Source organism: Argiope bruennichi, chromosome 9 (assembly GCF_947563725.1).
Source record: "Argiope bruennichi chromosome 9, qqArgBrue1.1, whole genome shotgun sequence".
Classification (NCBI taxonomy): Eukaryota; Metazoa; Arthropoda; class Arachnida; order Araneae; family Araneidae; genus Argiope; species Argiope bruennichi.
The window spans coordinates 34,286,312-34,305,020 of NC_079159.1; the positions used below are offsets into that span (position 1 = coordinate 34,286,312).

Consider the following 18,709-nt stretch of genomic DNA (forward strand, 5'->3'; position numbering starts at 1 on the left):
GAATTATATATCAAAATTTGAAGTTTTAAAATATTTTGATGAAGAAGCTATTAAAGTAGGAATTGCATAAAATATTTAATTATTAAAATTTTAACGAACATTAAGATGGGGGAACCGGCTGGTCGCCAAAGGCGGCTAGTATATATATATATTTCAAGAGATTGGTTTAAAATAACGTATAAATGAAAAAATATACAATCTCTATTTTTGTAAATGTACATATTTGATTATAACAAATTTAATCCTAGAAATTCCAGTTTATTCAAAATAAAAAATTTTATTAAAATAATATTACATAAAGCTGAAAACAATAATTGAATTTTAAAATTATTCACCCTTAGAGTGAGAAAATTGTACATTTATTGTATATTTTGAGTACCAATTTTATACAACTTTTCAGCTTGCAGGTCGGCTTTTACTAAAAATATGTCTTAGTCTGTATCTGACATGTTAATTCTAAGTGATGCGACAGAAATGCGACAAATCGATGTATGCATGGAGTAAGAACAAACCGGTTAAGAGGTTAGCAAAACCAGAGGGAGTGTTTTCGCTTTGATATCCTCATAGGATTTTTGAATACAGCACATTATGTGCTAATTTCGTCATATATTAATGAGAATATAATGTGAATATTTTGTACTTTTTCTTTAATATATTTTTACAAAATTTATAAGATATCGACATTTTCGGTGTTAAGACTTAATTTCAAATCACTTTCATTCAATCACTTTCACAGTTCTTTACATTTTTTAGTTATATTCCTAGACGCACAAACAAATATACAGTATAGCACTGTTTATGAATTTATCATTTATACATTATTCACTCTTCATACGTCATTTCATATCAGTCCAGATTTCATTAGTAACTATTGTAGTGATAAAGGGCTTCGTCAATATAACAAAAGGATGGGAACGTTTCTCTATCTAAAATGCACAGATTTTATGCCATGGTAATTATTTCCTTTTTCCTAGAAACGGAGAAACCTTTTGTAGACAGCACTTGTTGTTCCTTTTCAAAAATTTGCATACTTTCTATCACAATAATTATTTCTCCTTTCCTAGAAAACGGGGTCTCCTAGAAAATAGGAATTTCCTCCTTGTTATTTAATTATTTTAAATGATGATGAAGAAATTTATTAAGAAATTATTCCTTTACTTCACAGATTTTTCAAGACCGCAACCACTGTAGTTATTAAATACTTCATTTATACGACACAAAACTTCGGTTATAACGTCATTTTCAGTATTGAAGAAAGCGGAGCAGAAATCATTTTAGAAGAATATGTTGTTTGTTTCTTATGGCACTTGCCACTAACAAGCTCGCTGTTACGAAGACAGCGATTTAAGCCTGAGGGGAACGTCTCTTATTTTTTATAGCAGCGCCAACTAGGGCCAAGAGTACGACTTTGATACTCACGCATCACTCATTCGCTTGCACAACTCCTTTTTACAGGAGGGCACATTCACACATCTCACAGATAGAACAACAGAAGAACAACCATGCCCAAACCGGGACTCGAACCCGGGACGCCCAGATCACGGGGAAGACGCGCTACCCCTATGCCAGGACGCCGGCAGAAGAATATGTGATAACGATATAAAGATTTTATGACTTAATCACAATTGATGATTTAGTTTAAGACACATTATCCGATACTAATTTAAATGATGATGAAGAATCATATAAAAAACTTGATCCACTTTTCTTTAAAAACGCAATAGACTCTACTCACAAACTTCGATTTTATTTTGTCGAAACACTAACAAAAAATATTTAATAAACTTAGAATCATAATCCTGTTCGTAATACTCAAAGACGATTAAAGATGATTTAAGCAAAGATGAGAATTAAAGTTTTGTTTTTAGTCAAATGCTTGCAATGCATGTACATCAATCGAATAAAATTTGTATAATTAGATATATCACAAAAGTATTATTTTTCTCATTTTCATGATAGTTTTTAATTTTAAAATAAAATTTATGTTTTAAATATAAATTTAAATGCTTAGTAAATTTTAAGATTATTCCATTTAAATGAATTTGCTTTAATATCATTTATCTCAATTATTTAGTCATTTATCTGAACTATCTCATTGTTTATCTCAATTATCTCATTATTTATCTCAATCATTTTATCTCACTCGAAAGGCTTATTAATGGTACTTTACTGTTATTTTAGAAATGGTATTTTGGATTACTGTCAAATTGTAAATAGCTAAATTAACAATAGCCTAAGTTACTTATAGTTACTAAGTTATAATAGCTTAAGTTTGCCACAACTTAGTGGAGGGGGAGGGGGGGAAACCCTAAAAAAATCACTTTTGCTTTATTTTGAAAGCTATTGAATCTCTCGCTTTTAATTAATTTTAAAGGCCGAACAGTTGAACTTATTAAATTAAAATCTAGTACTATTTTAATTAAATTTGCAACAATATTATTACATCTTTCATAGTCAATTAACATTTCCCGTTTTTTATAATATGTAGTCTTATAATTCTAAAAAAATACTTTATTTCATACTTTAAAAAGTATATAATTATATTATTCAGGTTGTATTTAAAACATTTTTTTATTATTATTTTGTTTAAAGCTATTTTTAAATTTCAGTTGACCATTTTTTTTTTTTTTTTTTTTTTTTTTGGACGCGATATGCTAAAATCAACTTTTTACTACCTCATAAACATAATATAGTGAAATTATAATAATCGTGAAAAAATTCGTACTAAAAATGTTGACGAATCTCCGCGTTCTAAACATCTCTGAGGTCGAAAAACACATTTTTGGAAAATGTCCATCTATCTCTGACAAAGATGACTCAAAAACGCGTTGAGCTAGAGGGTTGAAATTTGGTCACGACCTTTATACCAAATTCGCATATTTCTATCAAATATTGAGTAAAATCTGTTCAGAAGAAGTCCATCTGCCTGGCTGTTCGAATGTAAGTTAAGATGATAATTACAAAACGAAGAGAGCTAGATAGATAATACACAGATTAGACACCTTTCAAAGTTTTAGCCAAATTCAACCATGGGTTGACCATCTGTCGGTCTGTATTTTCAGAAACATATAAAGCAATAATTCAAAAACATAATGAATTAAATATATAAAATTTGATTTTTGATTTTTCGACTACAAGTGCAGTTTTGGGTCAAATTTTTGTTTCAACCGGTTGAAAAAAACATGTCTAAAACACAAATTCGATTTTTCGATACTATTAACCCTTATCGTGGCAAGATTGCTTTTTTGAAGAAAAGCAAAAAAATGTATATAGGTAACTTATTTTATATTATATATATATATTTTATATTATATATATTTATATTTTTTTATATTTTATATATATTTTTATAAAGTTGTATGTACTATACGAAATGAACATAAGGGTTAACTGCATACTCGGAAGCAATCGCCAAATAACTTGCCAAGGATAACATAATAGATTCAATAAAAATACTAAATTTACGCTAAAAGCTATTTCGTGACTACTGTACGCCAATGCCGTGTAATACATTCTCTGGCATGAGACATTTTTCAGAGTTTGCGGGAAAGTTTCGGTGAGACCACTTACACTGGTTTAAAATGTGATCTGCAACTAAGCACTTTGCTTTTTAGATTTGTCAGTATTGCAACATTTTAAAATAATTTTTTAAAAACTGGCTTTAGGGGGGGAAAAGTCCCTTCCCCATCCAGAGATTTTCCATTGCCTAAGCTTTCCTAGAAGACTTCAATTTGTCCACTTTTGAATTTTGAGATCGAGAACCTGAAGAATTATTAAATCTGAAAGTTACTTGTTTCCAGCAATTTTTATTTTCGTTTACTAGGCACATGAAAAAAATAAAAGAGCGTGACTGATTTGGTTTGCTCACGGTACCATAATGTTATCAAATCAAAAGCTAAAACGTATTAACGTTAAATAAAAAAAAAAGATCGAAACTTGATTCTTTGTCTCTGTTTAGCCAGTTATCAAACATTCATCTCTGCTAAATTTCTGGTCAATGCATAAATAACAAAACAACAGTACAAAAACCAGTTTCATGACCTTTGTACGCAGCGATTCAAAGAACTTAGATGTGCGTTTTTGTTTGACTTGCAGCGACTGATCAATCATCTAATAGATGTAAATATATGATCAATAAACACACTTTTGTTCATATTGTCTTTCGAGCTGTTGGCTCACTGACAGCTGGGTTTCTAAAGGTCAAGGAATACTATGTTTTCTTTTAAAATAAATAAGCTCTAATGTTATACATCATCGGAGAGTTCAAAGATTTGAAAAGCCGTATGACGTTTCTATATTAAACCGTGACAAAGTTAGACAGGAGAAAAAAATTAAGTTATTGACTTTATTTTGCCTTTGATGCTTTGGAGAGAATTCTTTTTATCGTTAAATTTCAAAAACGAGTGGGAATGTACTCTTTGGAACTTTCTCGAAACTCTCTAATAAATGTACTAATGTGCCAATGGCGAATAATAGCTATGAAAAAGCGTATTATCATACGATCTTTGGCGATTTTTTGACGGTTAATAACTGGAATTCGAATATATGCATTAGCGAGTACGCATTTTGAACGTCTTTTTTCGATCAATAGGAATGCAAAATTTGATACAGAATTATAACTGTAGTCACAAGGCGAATGTTGACTAACATTTTAGGGGTTTCATGCTCAAGAATATATATAGTCTTGCATACGTAAATTTTCTGGAGAAGTTTGGGGGTTCAATATAAACCCTAAAATCGTCCGAAAGTAAATTGTTAGGACTGAACCGTTTTATTATAGGCAGTATTTATTTTAAATTTAATATTAGAGTTGATATTTTTAAACTTTCATTAATTAATTCTGAAGGAAATAAATAGAAATATTAGTATAAATCGTTACTTAAAGACACCATGATTGCCAATCGTCGATATTATAAGTTTGATAATATAGTGCTACATATATAGTATTTAGAATATGTTACAACTTCTTTGATAATATATAACAAATAGTACACTTTTATATACACCCCCACTTTAATTCAACTGTTTAGAATGCATTGCGTCTACTGTTTATAACAGTGACCAAAGGCGAATTGATTGTTCATTAATAAAGTCCTTTCTTTATTTTGATTTTTTAAAATCTGCATCTGGATCCAGTATTGTCATTGTCTCTGACCATGGTTCAACAGTAAATTTCAATCATGTTTGTTGTTGTTGTTTATAATGGCACTTGCCATGGACAATCTCGCTGACGAAGTCAGCAATTTTAAGCCAAGGGAGCGTCTATTGTTTTAGTAGCGCCAGCAAGGGCCACTTTCATAGCATTTAGGGCAACTAGGGCATCAAATTCGCTTGCACAACCCTTTTTAACAAGGAGGCAGTGGCACATTCACACATCTCACAGTAAGAACAGACGAAGAACAACCATGCCCGAACCGGGACTCGAACCCAGGAAGCCCAGATCACGGGGAAGACGCGCTACCCCTATGGCAGGACGCCGGCTCAATAATGTTTAAATACATTAACATCCCATGAAGCTTTCATGAAGTTTTAAAACTTGGTTAACTAACTAAACTAAAATTTTATCCCTTATAAAATTGAATACAGTATCTAGATATTAATCAACATATCTGTATTTTATATTTTTTAGAACATAGTTGCTTGAATAAAAGAACTTCATTTTATTTTCCAGTACATTAAACAAAGTATCTTATTTTCAGTTCCGAGTTAACTAATGACATAATGTTCACACAACTTTTTTAAATGTCCAATAATGTATCATCGGGCTATTTTTATCCAAATCAGAAAATCAATTCACAAAAGAGTGTCCTTCTCAAGTTGATGGACATATGATATCTTAATGGGATCATTTTTTATGAAATCCCCAATCCTTTTATCGTATCTTGTTTCGAACTAATGGCTTAGCACTACTCTATTGCTCAAAGCTATTTTTAAGTACTTTGTAGCATATCAAGTTTTAAGACTATGGTAGAGCATACTTTTGTATTTTTTGATAAACTGATTTGTTTATAAATGTTTTTAATATCTTATATTGAATTCTTTAACTAGTATAAAGAAGAGGATAAAATTTTCAGTTGCAAAAGTTTAACACTCTTGCCTAAAGACACATCACTAACCATTTATTCTTTAAATACAGAAAAAGGCTAATTTAAATATTTTTTTAATCTTAATATTCAGTGTGAAAGAATGATAATAGAAAAATCAATTAATACCTAGATGAGACCAGTTATGGCATGATAGTAAGATCCAAAATGCAAAAGAAGGGTTCAATTTAAAACTAGATACAGTGGCCTTACTATGGACTGGCAAAAAGCCAAAGATCCACGATCTTAAGCCCCTTTCCGACGACCCGTTCAATTACGGATATGGTCGAAAATCTGCCATCTATTGTAGGACCACCCCCCGCCTATGAACGTTGATCGGGAGCTTCCCACAAATTGTCGGTAAAATGAACAGACATAAGAAAAACCTCAGAAAACCACAGGAGAGGGTAAAGGAGGTAAAATGTACCTGTCTCAGCAAGGGCAGTCGGAACGGGGTTTGGTGTTAAATATCACTAAATAACATCAACATTATTACTTTTATATTCACCAGGACTGAAAAAGGTACTGCACCATAAACATTTGCCAGTGGTTCCATATCGCCAAGTAATGTCATTAGATTCATATTAAGTCTGCCATCGAGAGATAAAATATCTTCCCTCTAATGTGACATTAGAGGAAATTAGCAGATAATTCTCGTTACTTTTAAGCAACCAAAAATCAGAAAAATTTTAAGTATAACAAAGTTTGGTTTTAAATTCCCGCTATATAAACTGCTCATATTATTATCTATAGCGTAGATAACAGAATTAAAAATCAGATATAAACAATTTATAACACTAAATAACAAAAATATGAATTTCACCAATATCTCTATTAAAATTATGCATATTTGAATTTTATAAATGAATATAGTTTCATAAACCGCCATTACAAAAACATTTTGTATTCATAAACTGCTCAAAATTCTCCAGCTTTCGCCAAAAAATTCGCCAAATTGTATAATATTTTATTTTATTTGAATGTAGTTTCATAAAACACCATTACAAAAACATTTTACATTGATATTCTGTGCTAAATTCTCTAGCTTTCGCCAAAAAATTCGCCAAATTTTTAAGCAACTGAAAATCAAAACAATTTTGAGTAATATAGAGTCCTATTTCAAACTTCTGCTTTATAAACTACAGTATTATTTCCAGTAGCTTCATGAATAAGTAATAGATATGGATAAAATTCAGATATGGACCTTTTATTTCATTAATATAAGAAAAATATGAATTTCACCAATATCTCTATTAAAAATGGTGTATACTTGAATTTCTTAAATAAATATAGCTTCATAAACCACCATTACAAAAACACTTACGCTTCACGTTCATATTCTATATCAAATTCCCTAGCTTTCGCCAAAGAATTCAGTAATAACATCCTTCCACGTTTCGTAGTACTATTCCTATTTAAGAATTCCCCTCTTTCTTTTCAGACAAGTAGAAGAACGGATGCATTAGTAATGTCCAGTGATGGAATGACCGGAAACGGTGATTCGATCGATAAAGATCACCGACACCCTCCCATTAGGCCAAATAGCCTTCGGGGGAGGGCCGCCATTCAGCGAGCAAAGTGCATCGACATCTCGAGAAAACTGAGATAAGAATACGAAAAATACTATCAGTGCTTCGTGTTATGGCAAGACTCCAAAGGAATAGCTATTTGGATCGCCTTATGGCAGACCCCATGGGAATAGCTTTCAGATCACGTTATGAAGACTTCAAAGATGGCTGTACTTAGTATCATTGCTGTATCAAAATTTGCCTTAAATATGCATATTAAATGCGTACTTTGATTTGAATAAATATGAGTATTAAATGTGTGCTCATATGATCATGGACATGAGGGGTAATAATCTGAAACAAATATGCATTCAAAATGTGCATAATATTTAAATTCAATAAGAGTGGCATCGGGTGTATAAAAAAATTGTTTTTTTTTTGTACATGTCTTGTACTTTTATTAATCGATCCAATTTAGTCTACACTCGTGGTAGTGAAATAATCTATTCTTGGTCTATACTCGAAAGATCCCCTTCCTTATACTAGGAAGGGAATATTTCGAGTATAGACCAAGAATAGATTATTTCGCTACCGATTGAGTTGGTCCCAAATTTGAAACTGGTCTACAATTTTGAAATAAGAATGGCATGCCAAAATTGAGTTGGTCCAAAATTTGAAACTGGTCTACAATTTTGAAATAAGAGTGGTATGCCAAAATTGAGTTGGTCCAAAATTTGAAACTGGTCTACAATTTTGAAATAAGAGTGGTATGCCAAAATTGAGTTGGTCCAAAATTTGAAACTGATCTACAATTTTGAAATAAGAGTAGAACGCCAAAATTGAGTTGGTCCGAAATTTGAAACTGGTCTACAATTTTGAAATAAGAGTGGCATGCCAAAATTGAGTTGGTCCGAAATTTGAAACTGGTCTACAATTTTGAAATAAGAGTGGCATGCCAAAATTGAGTTGGTCCAAAATTTGAAACTGCTCCCCAATTTTGAAATAAAAGTGGCATGCCAAAATTTCAACTATCTATTCATTCGTACAATGAGTCAAATCCTTCACATTCACACTAAGAGATGTACATAAAAATACAATTTTGAAAACATTTGTAAGGCGGCGGAGAAAATATGAAGGTCTGAAAGGTTGAACATCATTGTTATTCATACTACTAAGCTTTCAAAGAGCTTATTTCTGAGATTTAATAGAAAGAGATATGTACTTGATACACTAGGGTGTAATCTTTTTTTAGCTTTCGTATTTATGTGTTTCCCCATAAAAATGCGTATTTGCTTCAAGTATAAAGAAGAGAATAGAGTATAGATCAAAACTATATTATTTTGTATACATATTAATTTGGCCATAATCTAATAGAGGTATGCAATTTTGAAATAACAGTGGCGTGTTGAAATTTCAGCCATAATGATTTAATTCATTCGTACTATGAATTAAATCCTTCACATACACACGAACAAATGCGCATAAAAATATGAGTTCGAAAACATTCTTAGGACGGCGAAGAAATATGAAGGTCTAATGAGTTGAAAATCAGCATTATTCTTTAATATTTAACTTACACTGCGCTTATTTCAGAAAGATATATGCACTTGACATACTAGAACATAATATTTTTTCGTCCTATGTGCCTTTTACATTTTTCTGTTTTACCATTAAAATGAATATTTGATCCGAATAAAAAATTTCTGAACTCAATAGTGAAGTCATGGAAAATTTCTTGGACCGGAAAAGGTTAGATAGTAAAAAAAAAAAAAAAAGTTTTTAAAATCCAGTATTTTATTATAATAAACAGAGCAAATTTTCAGAACCGTTATCACTTCAAGTAACCAATATATATATATATATATATATATATATATATATATATATATATATAAACACAATACATTGCATATATGTTTGAGGACCGAGGAAAAAGTGTTTACAAAAAAATGTAGTCCCCGAAAATATGTTAGTTCAAAAAAGGATAGTAAGTGCTTTTATATAAGATAGAATAAATTTTTGGATAGGGATATAGGAAGGTCCAATGGATTGAAAATCACTTTATTTATTACTACTAAACTTTCATTGCGCTTATTTCAGGGAGTTAATAGAAGTATAAATGTTCTTGACATACTAGGACAGAATCTATTTTTTTCCGTCCTATATATCATTCATATTCAAGTGTTTTCCCATTAAAATGCGTATTTGCTTCGAGTAAAAAAATTGTGCATTCAACAATGAAGTCAAGGAAAATTTGTTGAACCGAATAAGACTACATAGCACGGAAAATAGTTTTTAAAGGCCCAATATTTTCTTATAAACAAAGCTTATCCTAATGAGAGGCACCTAAAATATGATAATGAGAAGCTTCTGATATGTTGGTTGGTTCTCGTCACCCTTGTGGGTACAGAAAAAGTGGAGGTTTCCTACCTCCCATCGACGACGGGACATACTTCCCACTGGAAGGCTTGTACCATGGCCGGTGAGGGCTCTTAGGACTCAACCATAGGGCTATTTTGGGACGGATCTCATAATTTTGAACCACGGTCAGATGACGAGGACGACACCTGAGCTGGCACCCCCCTCTCCACACCACACCACACCACACCAGCGGGAGGACGTTTGGTCAGGACGGATTTAACGTGCAACAGACCCCATTACACGACGGTTCTTCGGTGGAATCGGGTCTCGAACCTGAAACCCTCTGGTTCCGAAGCCGGGACCTTACCGCCAGGCCACCGCGGCCCAGGGGGGATCAAAGTAGTCAATTTATGATTATAAACTCCTAACCTTCAGGACCCTTATCACTTCAAGTAATAAAAAAAAATTGCCGAGATACAATAGATTACATATATGTTTAAGGATCATAAAAAAAAATGAAATAAAAATGAAAGCCAGAAAATATGTAAGATCAAATACCGAAGATAGTAAGTGCTCAAAAATTTAAAGAACCTTGTATTTTTTAAATATAAATAGGGATGGGATATGCTTTAGCTTTACAAAACTCGGTTTCAAAGTTTTGAACGTCAAGACTCCTAACCACGACCAACTTTTTCTGAGAAGCCACGCCCATGCCAACTGAACGGTCAGAAAATCTTTTCTAGTATTTGATTTAATTAAAACATTGATTAAAATAGCAATCAAAGATTACAGATACTGATTATGTCAATTTACATCTATATGAAAACTCGGAACTTTCTTTTCAGTAAACATCGGTATTATCGCTATGTATTTTTTTATAATCACCTGATTGATTTATTGTTCCAATGTCACAATATGTCTTTAGAGGTTCTAGAACTATCCTCTAGTGCTAGAAATTTTAATTATCTTATTCTTGAGATAGCAGAATCCTATTTATTAAAAATATTAAACGCAAATAAAAATATGACAGAAAAAAAATATTTTTTTTTTATCCAAGAAGATAATGCATCTGTCAAGTTTCCACGAGAAAAGCGACCATAAAACTAAAAAGAGAACACATGAAACAATTTCACACACGTGCTACAATTTGACAGATAATGACACTTGCACAAGCTTATGAAATATCTCATGAACAGTTCCGGTTACCTATTTAAGATATATTCTTTTGAAAAATAAGGAAGTTCTGTAGGAGAAATTTCGGCTATTAAATAGTCTATTAAAGATAAGGCTTCAACTTCACATTTTATCGTAGGTTTCTTAAAAACAAATGAAATAAATATTTTTAGATGATCTTCTATAATGAGCAAATGCTAAAATTCCAGTTTTTTTTTTAATTAGATTTACACTACAATTTGAAATAACAGAAACGAATTTTGAGAGCAAGTCTCAAATTTAAGGATGTAAACTTTATTTTCTTGATCCCTTCTCCCTTATATTGATATCACACTTATTTGAGAACTTTCGACTGCAATGGAATCAGCTTAAAGCAAAGCCGTGTCTTTGAAGTATCTTTGGTTAAATTGATTTCAATCATATAACCGACCAATATCAAGATAGTGTCCATTACTCCCTCTTCATTACTATCTCATCAAATCAAGGAGAAAAAGTTTGACTACAACTGAATTACTCTGTAGTGGACTCATATAATTTAAGAATTCGGCAGACTTGATCTCGATTATGTGATCCTCCAACAATAAAGCTTGCTGTCTTCCCTCTCCATTACTATCTCATCAAATCAACGAGAGAATGTTTGACTACAACTAAATTACTCTGTAGTGGACTCATATAATTTAAGAATTCGGCACACTTGATTTCGATTATGTGATCCTCCAACAATAAAGCTTGCTATCCTTACTCCCTCTCCATTACTATCTCATCTCATCAGCAAGAAAAAGTTTGACTACAACTGAATTATTCTGTAGTGGACTCGTATAATGTGAGAATTCGGCAGACTTGATTTCGATTATGTGATTCTCCAACAATAAAGCTTGCTATCCTTACTCCCTCTCCATTACTATCTCATCTCATCAGCAAGAAAAAGTTTGACTACATCTGAATTACTCTGTTGTAGATTTATATAATTTGAGAATTCGGCTGACTTGATCACGATTATGTGATCCTCCAACAATAAAGCTTGCTGTCCTCCCTCTCCATTACTATCTCATCAAATCAACGAGAGAAAGTTTGACTACAACTGAATTACTCTGTAGTGGACTCATATAATTTGAGAATTCGGCAGACTTGATCACGATTATGTGATCCTCCAACAATAAAGCTTGCTATCCTTACTCCCTCTCCATTACTATCTCATCTCATCAGCAAGAAAAAGTTTGACTACAACTGAATTATTCTGTAGTGGACTCTTATAATGTGAGAATTCGGCAGACTTGATCTCGATTATGTGATCCTCCAACAATAAATCTTGCTCTCATCACTCCCTCTCCATTACTATTTCATCAAATCAACGAGAGAAAGTTTGACTACATCTGAATTACTCTGTCGTAGATTCATATAATTGGAGAATTCGGCAGACTTGATCACGATTATGTGGTCCTCCAGCAGTTAAACGTGCTGTCATCACTCCTCCTTCTTCTTATCTTAAATATGAAGGTAAGGATGTGTGTTCACGATGGAATTATCCTGAAGTAAGAATATTTAATTTACCAATCTTGGATGGAATTCATTTCATCCTTGTGATTCTCTAACTCCAAAGCCTACCCTAAATCATCAAGATCATATATTATGTAGAGAAACACAAGCTCTGAATACCCATTCTCAATCATACCTGCTATTTGACGAATTTTGGAACGAACTTATCTAGGTTCTTGGAGTCGCCAAACTAGACTCAGCATAATATACTGATGAAAATCTTGCATTATAAACTATTAATTATATAGTGGGCAACTGATAAGCCTTCTTCCTTTCTCTACACTACCGCAGCACAAAAAGGCTTGGCAGTTAAAAATTTAGTCTGAAACATTCCCACATATTTGGTGTAATTGGTCTCGAACATGTGATTCTTCAGTCCAATTTCATCAGCCACAAGGCTAAAACAGCCCCATTAAAACACCAAAGATAAAAATTAGAACCGCTATTCAACCGAATCTTCTTTTAAAAACATTATTGAAATATTTTAAGTATAATCGTATTATATAATAAATCATATATTGAGAATAAATTATATTCAATTTCTCTGTTACAGTTTCCGCACGAAATGCACTTAACGTAAAAGAGAAATTCAACCATGTATGATGAATTTTTCTTTGAAGGTAAAGAAAAAACACTGTTTATGCTTCCTTTTCGTTTGAAATAAAAACTCTTTACATTTCAGAAAAGGGAAATTTCAAACAAATCTCTTCTTCATCTTCTTTTTTCATCAAACATTTATCAAAACTTTAATCAATATGAATCCAATATTTACATTTAAAAAAAATCAGATCACGTTATTTATAATACAAAACTTTGAGTTGTGCGGATACTTGGAAAATTTTAAATGTCTGTCAAACCTCAGTTTCACCAAAAAAAGAAAAAATCATCAGACTGCATGTATGGCAGATAAATATACATTTTCCTAAGCTTAGATTTTCCCCCAAATTTGATAAAAATCTATAATCTGTGGTTAAAAATTACATACCTGTTTCAATTGTCTAATTCAATCCGTTGTCGGAATAACTATTACACTTACATATAAGCAATTTTCAAAAATGTTATTAAGACTCAGAGGAATACAAAAGTAGAAAGCACCATCAAAATATTGATAACGAAGTTTTTAAAGATAGCTGACTTTCTCTTTCATATGTGAGAAAGTATAAAGCTAATATGAAAATAGACATTTCAAGAATTCTCTCTTAATCAATTGTATTCATTTATAAGAATTCATCATTACCATGTTTTCAGTTACAGACATTAACGTTTTTCGTTTGCTTAGAACAGTTTTTGTTAATTTACTACGATTAATTTTAAGTATTAATTAATGTAGGTTTATACGTATTGATAATGTAAAATATTAATTAAAATGATAATGTAAATTATTATTTAGATTAATGTTAATTATTAATTAAAGTAGGGTGTTTCCCGTTATTTAAGCTTCCTCTTGTTCTGCTCCAGTGGTCCACTGATATCTTGAAATATGCAAAAGCGGCATAGTATTGCACTCAAATACAGAGTTTGGGAGATGGTTTATCCTTAATTATTTTATACACCAATTGTTGATTATATGTCAGAAATATGAACTTTGTGCCGTATAATTGTCTTATTGGAGGACTATCTAACAATAACATATAATCATCATATGATATACAATTAATCATTTTATCTAGCGCATCATCCTAATTATCGTATGCTGTATAGTTAATAATTTTATCTAACGCATCCTCCTAATCATCGTATGATGAATAATTAATTATTTTATCTAGCACATCATCATAATCATTTTACCTAGGGCATCATCCGGATCACCGTATGATGTAAAATTAATAATTTTATCTAGCGCAACATCTTTATCACCGTATGATGTATAATTAATAATTTTATCTAGGGCATCATCATAATCATTTTATCTAGCGCATTATCATGCGCAAAAATGGCATAATGCTGCACTTATTTCTAAAATTCAGAATTTGTGAAACTTTTTATCCTTAATTATTTTATACATCAATCGTTGATTATACATCACAAATATGAACTTTGTGCCATAAAGCAGATGTATAATTAAACGTTAATAACATTTTATCATCATCTAATTGACGACATTCATCTAAATGATGATCTTCAGTTAGGTGATAACCACGCAATCATGAATTTCGAAATGAGTTTTCGAGTTCAGTGTCAAGATGAGTTTTAAACCTGTTAAGTAAATATGTAGGACATATCAACAAACTTAATATTCAAATTCATCTTGACGCACAATGATTTGGAATTCCCTAATAAGAATTGCATCATATTTCTATAGTTTCTTACCTTAAAAAGGCTCCTCGCATCAGCATCAATTTGTGTAGCCTTCCATTTGCTATTAGTGGTAACAGCAGTTAAATTTTGAAGCACCAAACCACATGCCAGAGGTCCGCTAGTCGATACGGTATCTTCGTAACGAATATGCACATTTTGAAGTGACACCTAAAGAAAGAAAAAAATGGAAAGTAAATCTCAAAATAAATTAGCAGTAGCAGTATATTATTTTTTAACCTTTCGTAATGCGTAACTATGTGAAGTTTCAGTTCGCCGAGGCTAAAGACCAAAACTTTAAAGTAAACTTTTTCCGAGGCTAAAGACCAAACGTGAGTTTGAGATGGGGCATAGTGGGATAGTGCTTCTGTCATCCATCTAAAGCCCCGTTCCGACGACCCGTTGCCTTTACGGATATGGTCGTATCTCTGCCAATTAACCCATTGTAGAACCACCCCCGCCTGTGGACGTTAATCGGGAGCTTTCCGCAAATTGTTGGTAAAAAGAACCTCGGAAAACCACAAGAAAGGGGGGAAAAAGCAAAATGGGCCTGTTTGATGATGCGCACGGGTCGTCGGAACGGGGCTTAAAGCCTCGTTCCGACGACTTGAGTGCGTCTTGAGACCGAAGCATTTGGTTTTCCTTCCCCTCACTTGTGGATTTCCGGTGTTCTTTGATGTCTGTTCATTTTACCGACAATTTCAAGAAGCTCCGGACCGACGCCCACAGGCGGGTATGGTCCAACAATAGGTAAGTTGGCAGATGTACGTCTATATCAATTGAGGCAATTGAAACGTGGCTTAAGATCGCGTCATTTAATCAGATAAAAGTAGGTTGGGAACAGCAATACACAGTCGACCACCCTGCCATTACAGAGATGGCAGTATCAATAGGATAAGTGTGGACTATCCGACCACACAGCTGGTCAATTCTTCTAATTAAAATCTTTTAAGGAACGTCCAACCACCTGCCCCGATGGGCACTGCATGTTTTGAAAGTTTCCCTGACGGGACATTGTCAAAAAAATTCTGAGCCTCTAGTCTTCACTGGGGCGTAGGAGTCTAAATTAGCAGGGTCATTGCGCGTTCAGAGTCCGAATATATTTGCTTACTGTGCCTATATTTCTCTATTGTACAGCAACCGATGTACTGATTACACATCAAAATCATACTACTGCGTAGTTCTTCGGAAATTTGTTACTACTTGGTAGCTTTTACACCGTGGACACAAACATTTATTAAACATAACTTCTAATATGTTTGAAAATTATATCTTTATAAAGTTTGATTTTCGTAACTGATTTTTCGCAATAGATTGCAATTCTTAGCGCGGTCAACCCACATATAACGAGCAAAATAAAATGTTGCGCCTACATAAAAAAAGCTTCGGCTGGATAGCGTTGCCTAAACAACTACTAGGTATGTGAACAAGTGATTGTGGAACCATAAGCGACGAGATTTTCTTTGGGGTCAAGATTATGGGGCTAGAAATGGATAATAAACGATATCAATGAGCTTTGGGAAGAACAAAGCCAGAATTACAGAATAGCTTATGGAGCTGCATTTGGTATCACAGCAAAAAACTGGGGAGGAGATTTTCTCAAGAGAGGAAGAAATAATAGTTACAACAGAGTAACAATTCTCCAGTCAAATAAGGGAAATGCTGATAGCATGGGAAATTATAGCATCGTGTATTGCGAACCATCCATCACCCTAAGGATAAGGAAGTAGTTATACGCATTAAATATTTATTTAACTGTAATACTGTATCTCATTTTCGCCTAACTTAAAGACAACGCTCTTTAGACAGTTTTCTTTTTTTTAAAATATGCATCATAAAAAATAAATGACAATATAAATCTGTTTCAGTATTTATTATCATGTCAGAACATCATGTTGTCTTGGGTTCGGGGGTTTTTGAAGCCTCAAAATGCACGGGAAGAAAATCAGCGACTTATCTCTTTTTCGCTTTTAGGTTTATTAGAAGATGATAAAAAAGATTGTCACATTTGGGGACTTATCGCCAAAAAAATTTACAGCTTGGTGCGAATGTCTGCCATGTACCCGATTGTCTTGTCTGACCAACAAAGGTCAAGGTTTTAAAAAGTTTTCGCCCGAAGAAGCACAGAGGGGAAAACGATAATCAACACGAAATATTGAGAGAAGTGTATCGAAATGATCGATCGGAAGCACCGAAAATATCGGAGCTATGTATATCGAAAGGTATATATATATTGTTAATTTTTTTTTAACTGGCAAAAAAGGTTTTGGAGTTCGAACAATTTTCAGATCGGGGGGGGGGGGGGTTGTAAATTAAAGTTAATGATTACGCAATACAATAGTCAAGTGGTATTCCAAACCAGTGTACAAAGGAGTTTTGAAAAAAAAATCTGTCACCTAGAAAAAGTTTTGGAGCTCGACCGATTTTGAGATTAAAAAGAACCTCGTTTTTCTAAATATCGTCGCATGTGTAATCTGAAAGTCATGTGATTATTTCAAACCGTTTTAAACTGGTGTACATATATTTGTTTCCGAAAGTGCGTATTATCCTACTTTACGTGGATTCCTATGGAAAAAAACTGCTTCGCTTAGCGAGTGTTTTGCAATACGAGAAAGAATCGTAAATTATTTATGTTCGTTAAGTAAAGATTCCACTATATAGTACGTTTAAAAATGTTGTATTATTGTGCACTTCTAATGACAGTTTTTTTTAATATTTTAAAAACATAATTATTTATTAATCGAGTACTTTCAATCAAATTTTGTTTACATATAATAGGCGTCAGCTGTAAATAAATTGATAGTAATATTTTATGATTACAATTGTGAAATATAAAATTCTTTAAATCCTAAAGAGCAATAAACAACAAAAACGACTTTTAGCGAATATTTTTCCAGATATCCTCAGAAGTAAAAAAATATATATAATTATTTTATCAAAATTCCCCGGGTCAAAGCAGAAAATTAAATCACAAGACATTAGAAAAAAAAACACAATAAATGTGCCTTAATGAACTTTATAAAATAGAAAAATCAAAAATGCTTGACAGAAATTAATAAGTATTATTAAAATTCCAATTTTATTATTAAAAATTAATATGTTCTACAAATTTGAATAAAATTCCAAAATAATTATTAAAAATTAACAGATGGTTCGAATGTGAATAAAATTTTAATTTACTTACAGTATTTCATGTTACAATTTTATTTTTTGTTTTGATAAGCAAGAATTCTGATAAAATACTTTTGAGAATATTTCGGAAAAGATGCGCTAAAAATCATTTTTGGCATTCGCTACTTTTTACTCGTTAAAGTATTTCATAATTGCAATCATTAGAAAATCTTGCGATCTATTTTTTCTGAAATTTATTTACAGTTAGTTGTCACGTCTTATGGCTTTTATATCATCAATTTTTTTTATTAAAAACTATTTACTGTATTTAAGTACAACGGAAAAAATTGATTTAAATTCTTTTATTACTTTAAATCTTTATCGTGTTTTTGATCTAAAAAAAGAACAATTTCTATTTCAAAGTGACTTTAAAAAATAAATTTCTTTTATTTTAATTATTTCTAATCTTGTATAACACCATCAAAATAAATAATTTTTTCCAATGTCGTCTAGGACGGAAATGGGTTTGTATCCAAACAAACAACTGATATTTTTCACTTTTCACTCTCATTAAAGAACGGAAAATTAAGCTATCAACAAGAGGAACACGGCCATAAAGAGCTTCCTGATAAATCTCGTCAT

General features: G+C 32.1%; 1 protein-coding gene across 4 annotated transcripts in view; it reads right to left on the reverse strand.

The window, feature by feature from the left end:
- Positions 1 to 18,709, reverse strand: part of LOC129983915 (intermembrane lipid transfer protein VPS13A-like) — a 419,638-nt gene that overhangs the window by 158,215 nt on the left and 242,714 nt on the right. For all 4 annotated transcript variants that reach the window (XM_056093621.1, XM_056093622.1, XM_056093619.1 and 1 more), the window contains exon 7: positions 14,972 to 15,127. In XM_056093621.1, coding sequence (XP_055949596.1) covers positions 14,972 to 15,127 — 156 coding nt within the window. The remainder of the gene's footprint in view (positions 1 to 14,971; positions 15,128 to 18,709) is intronic.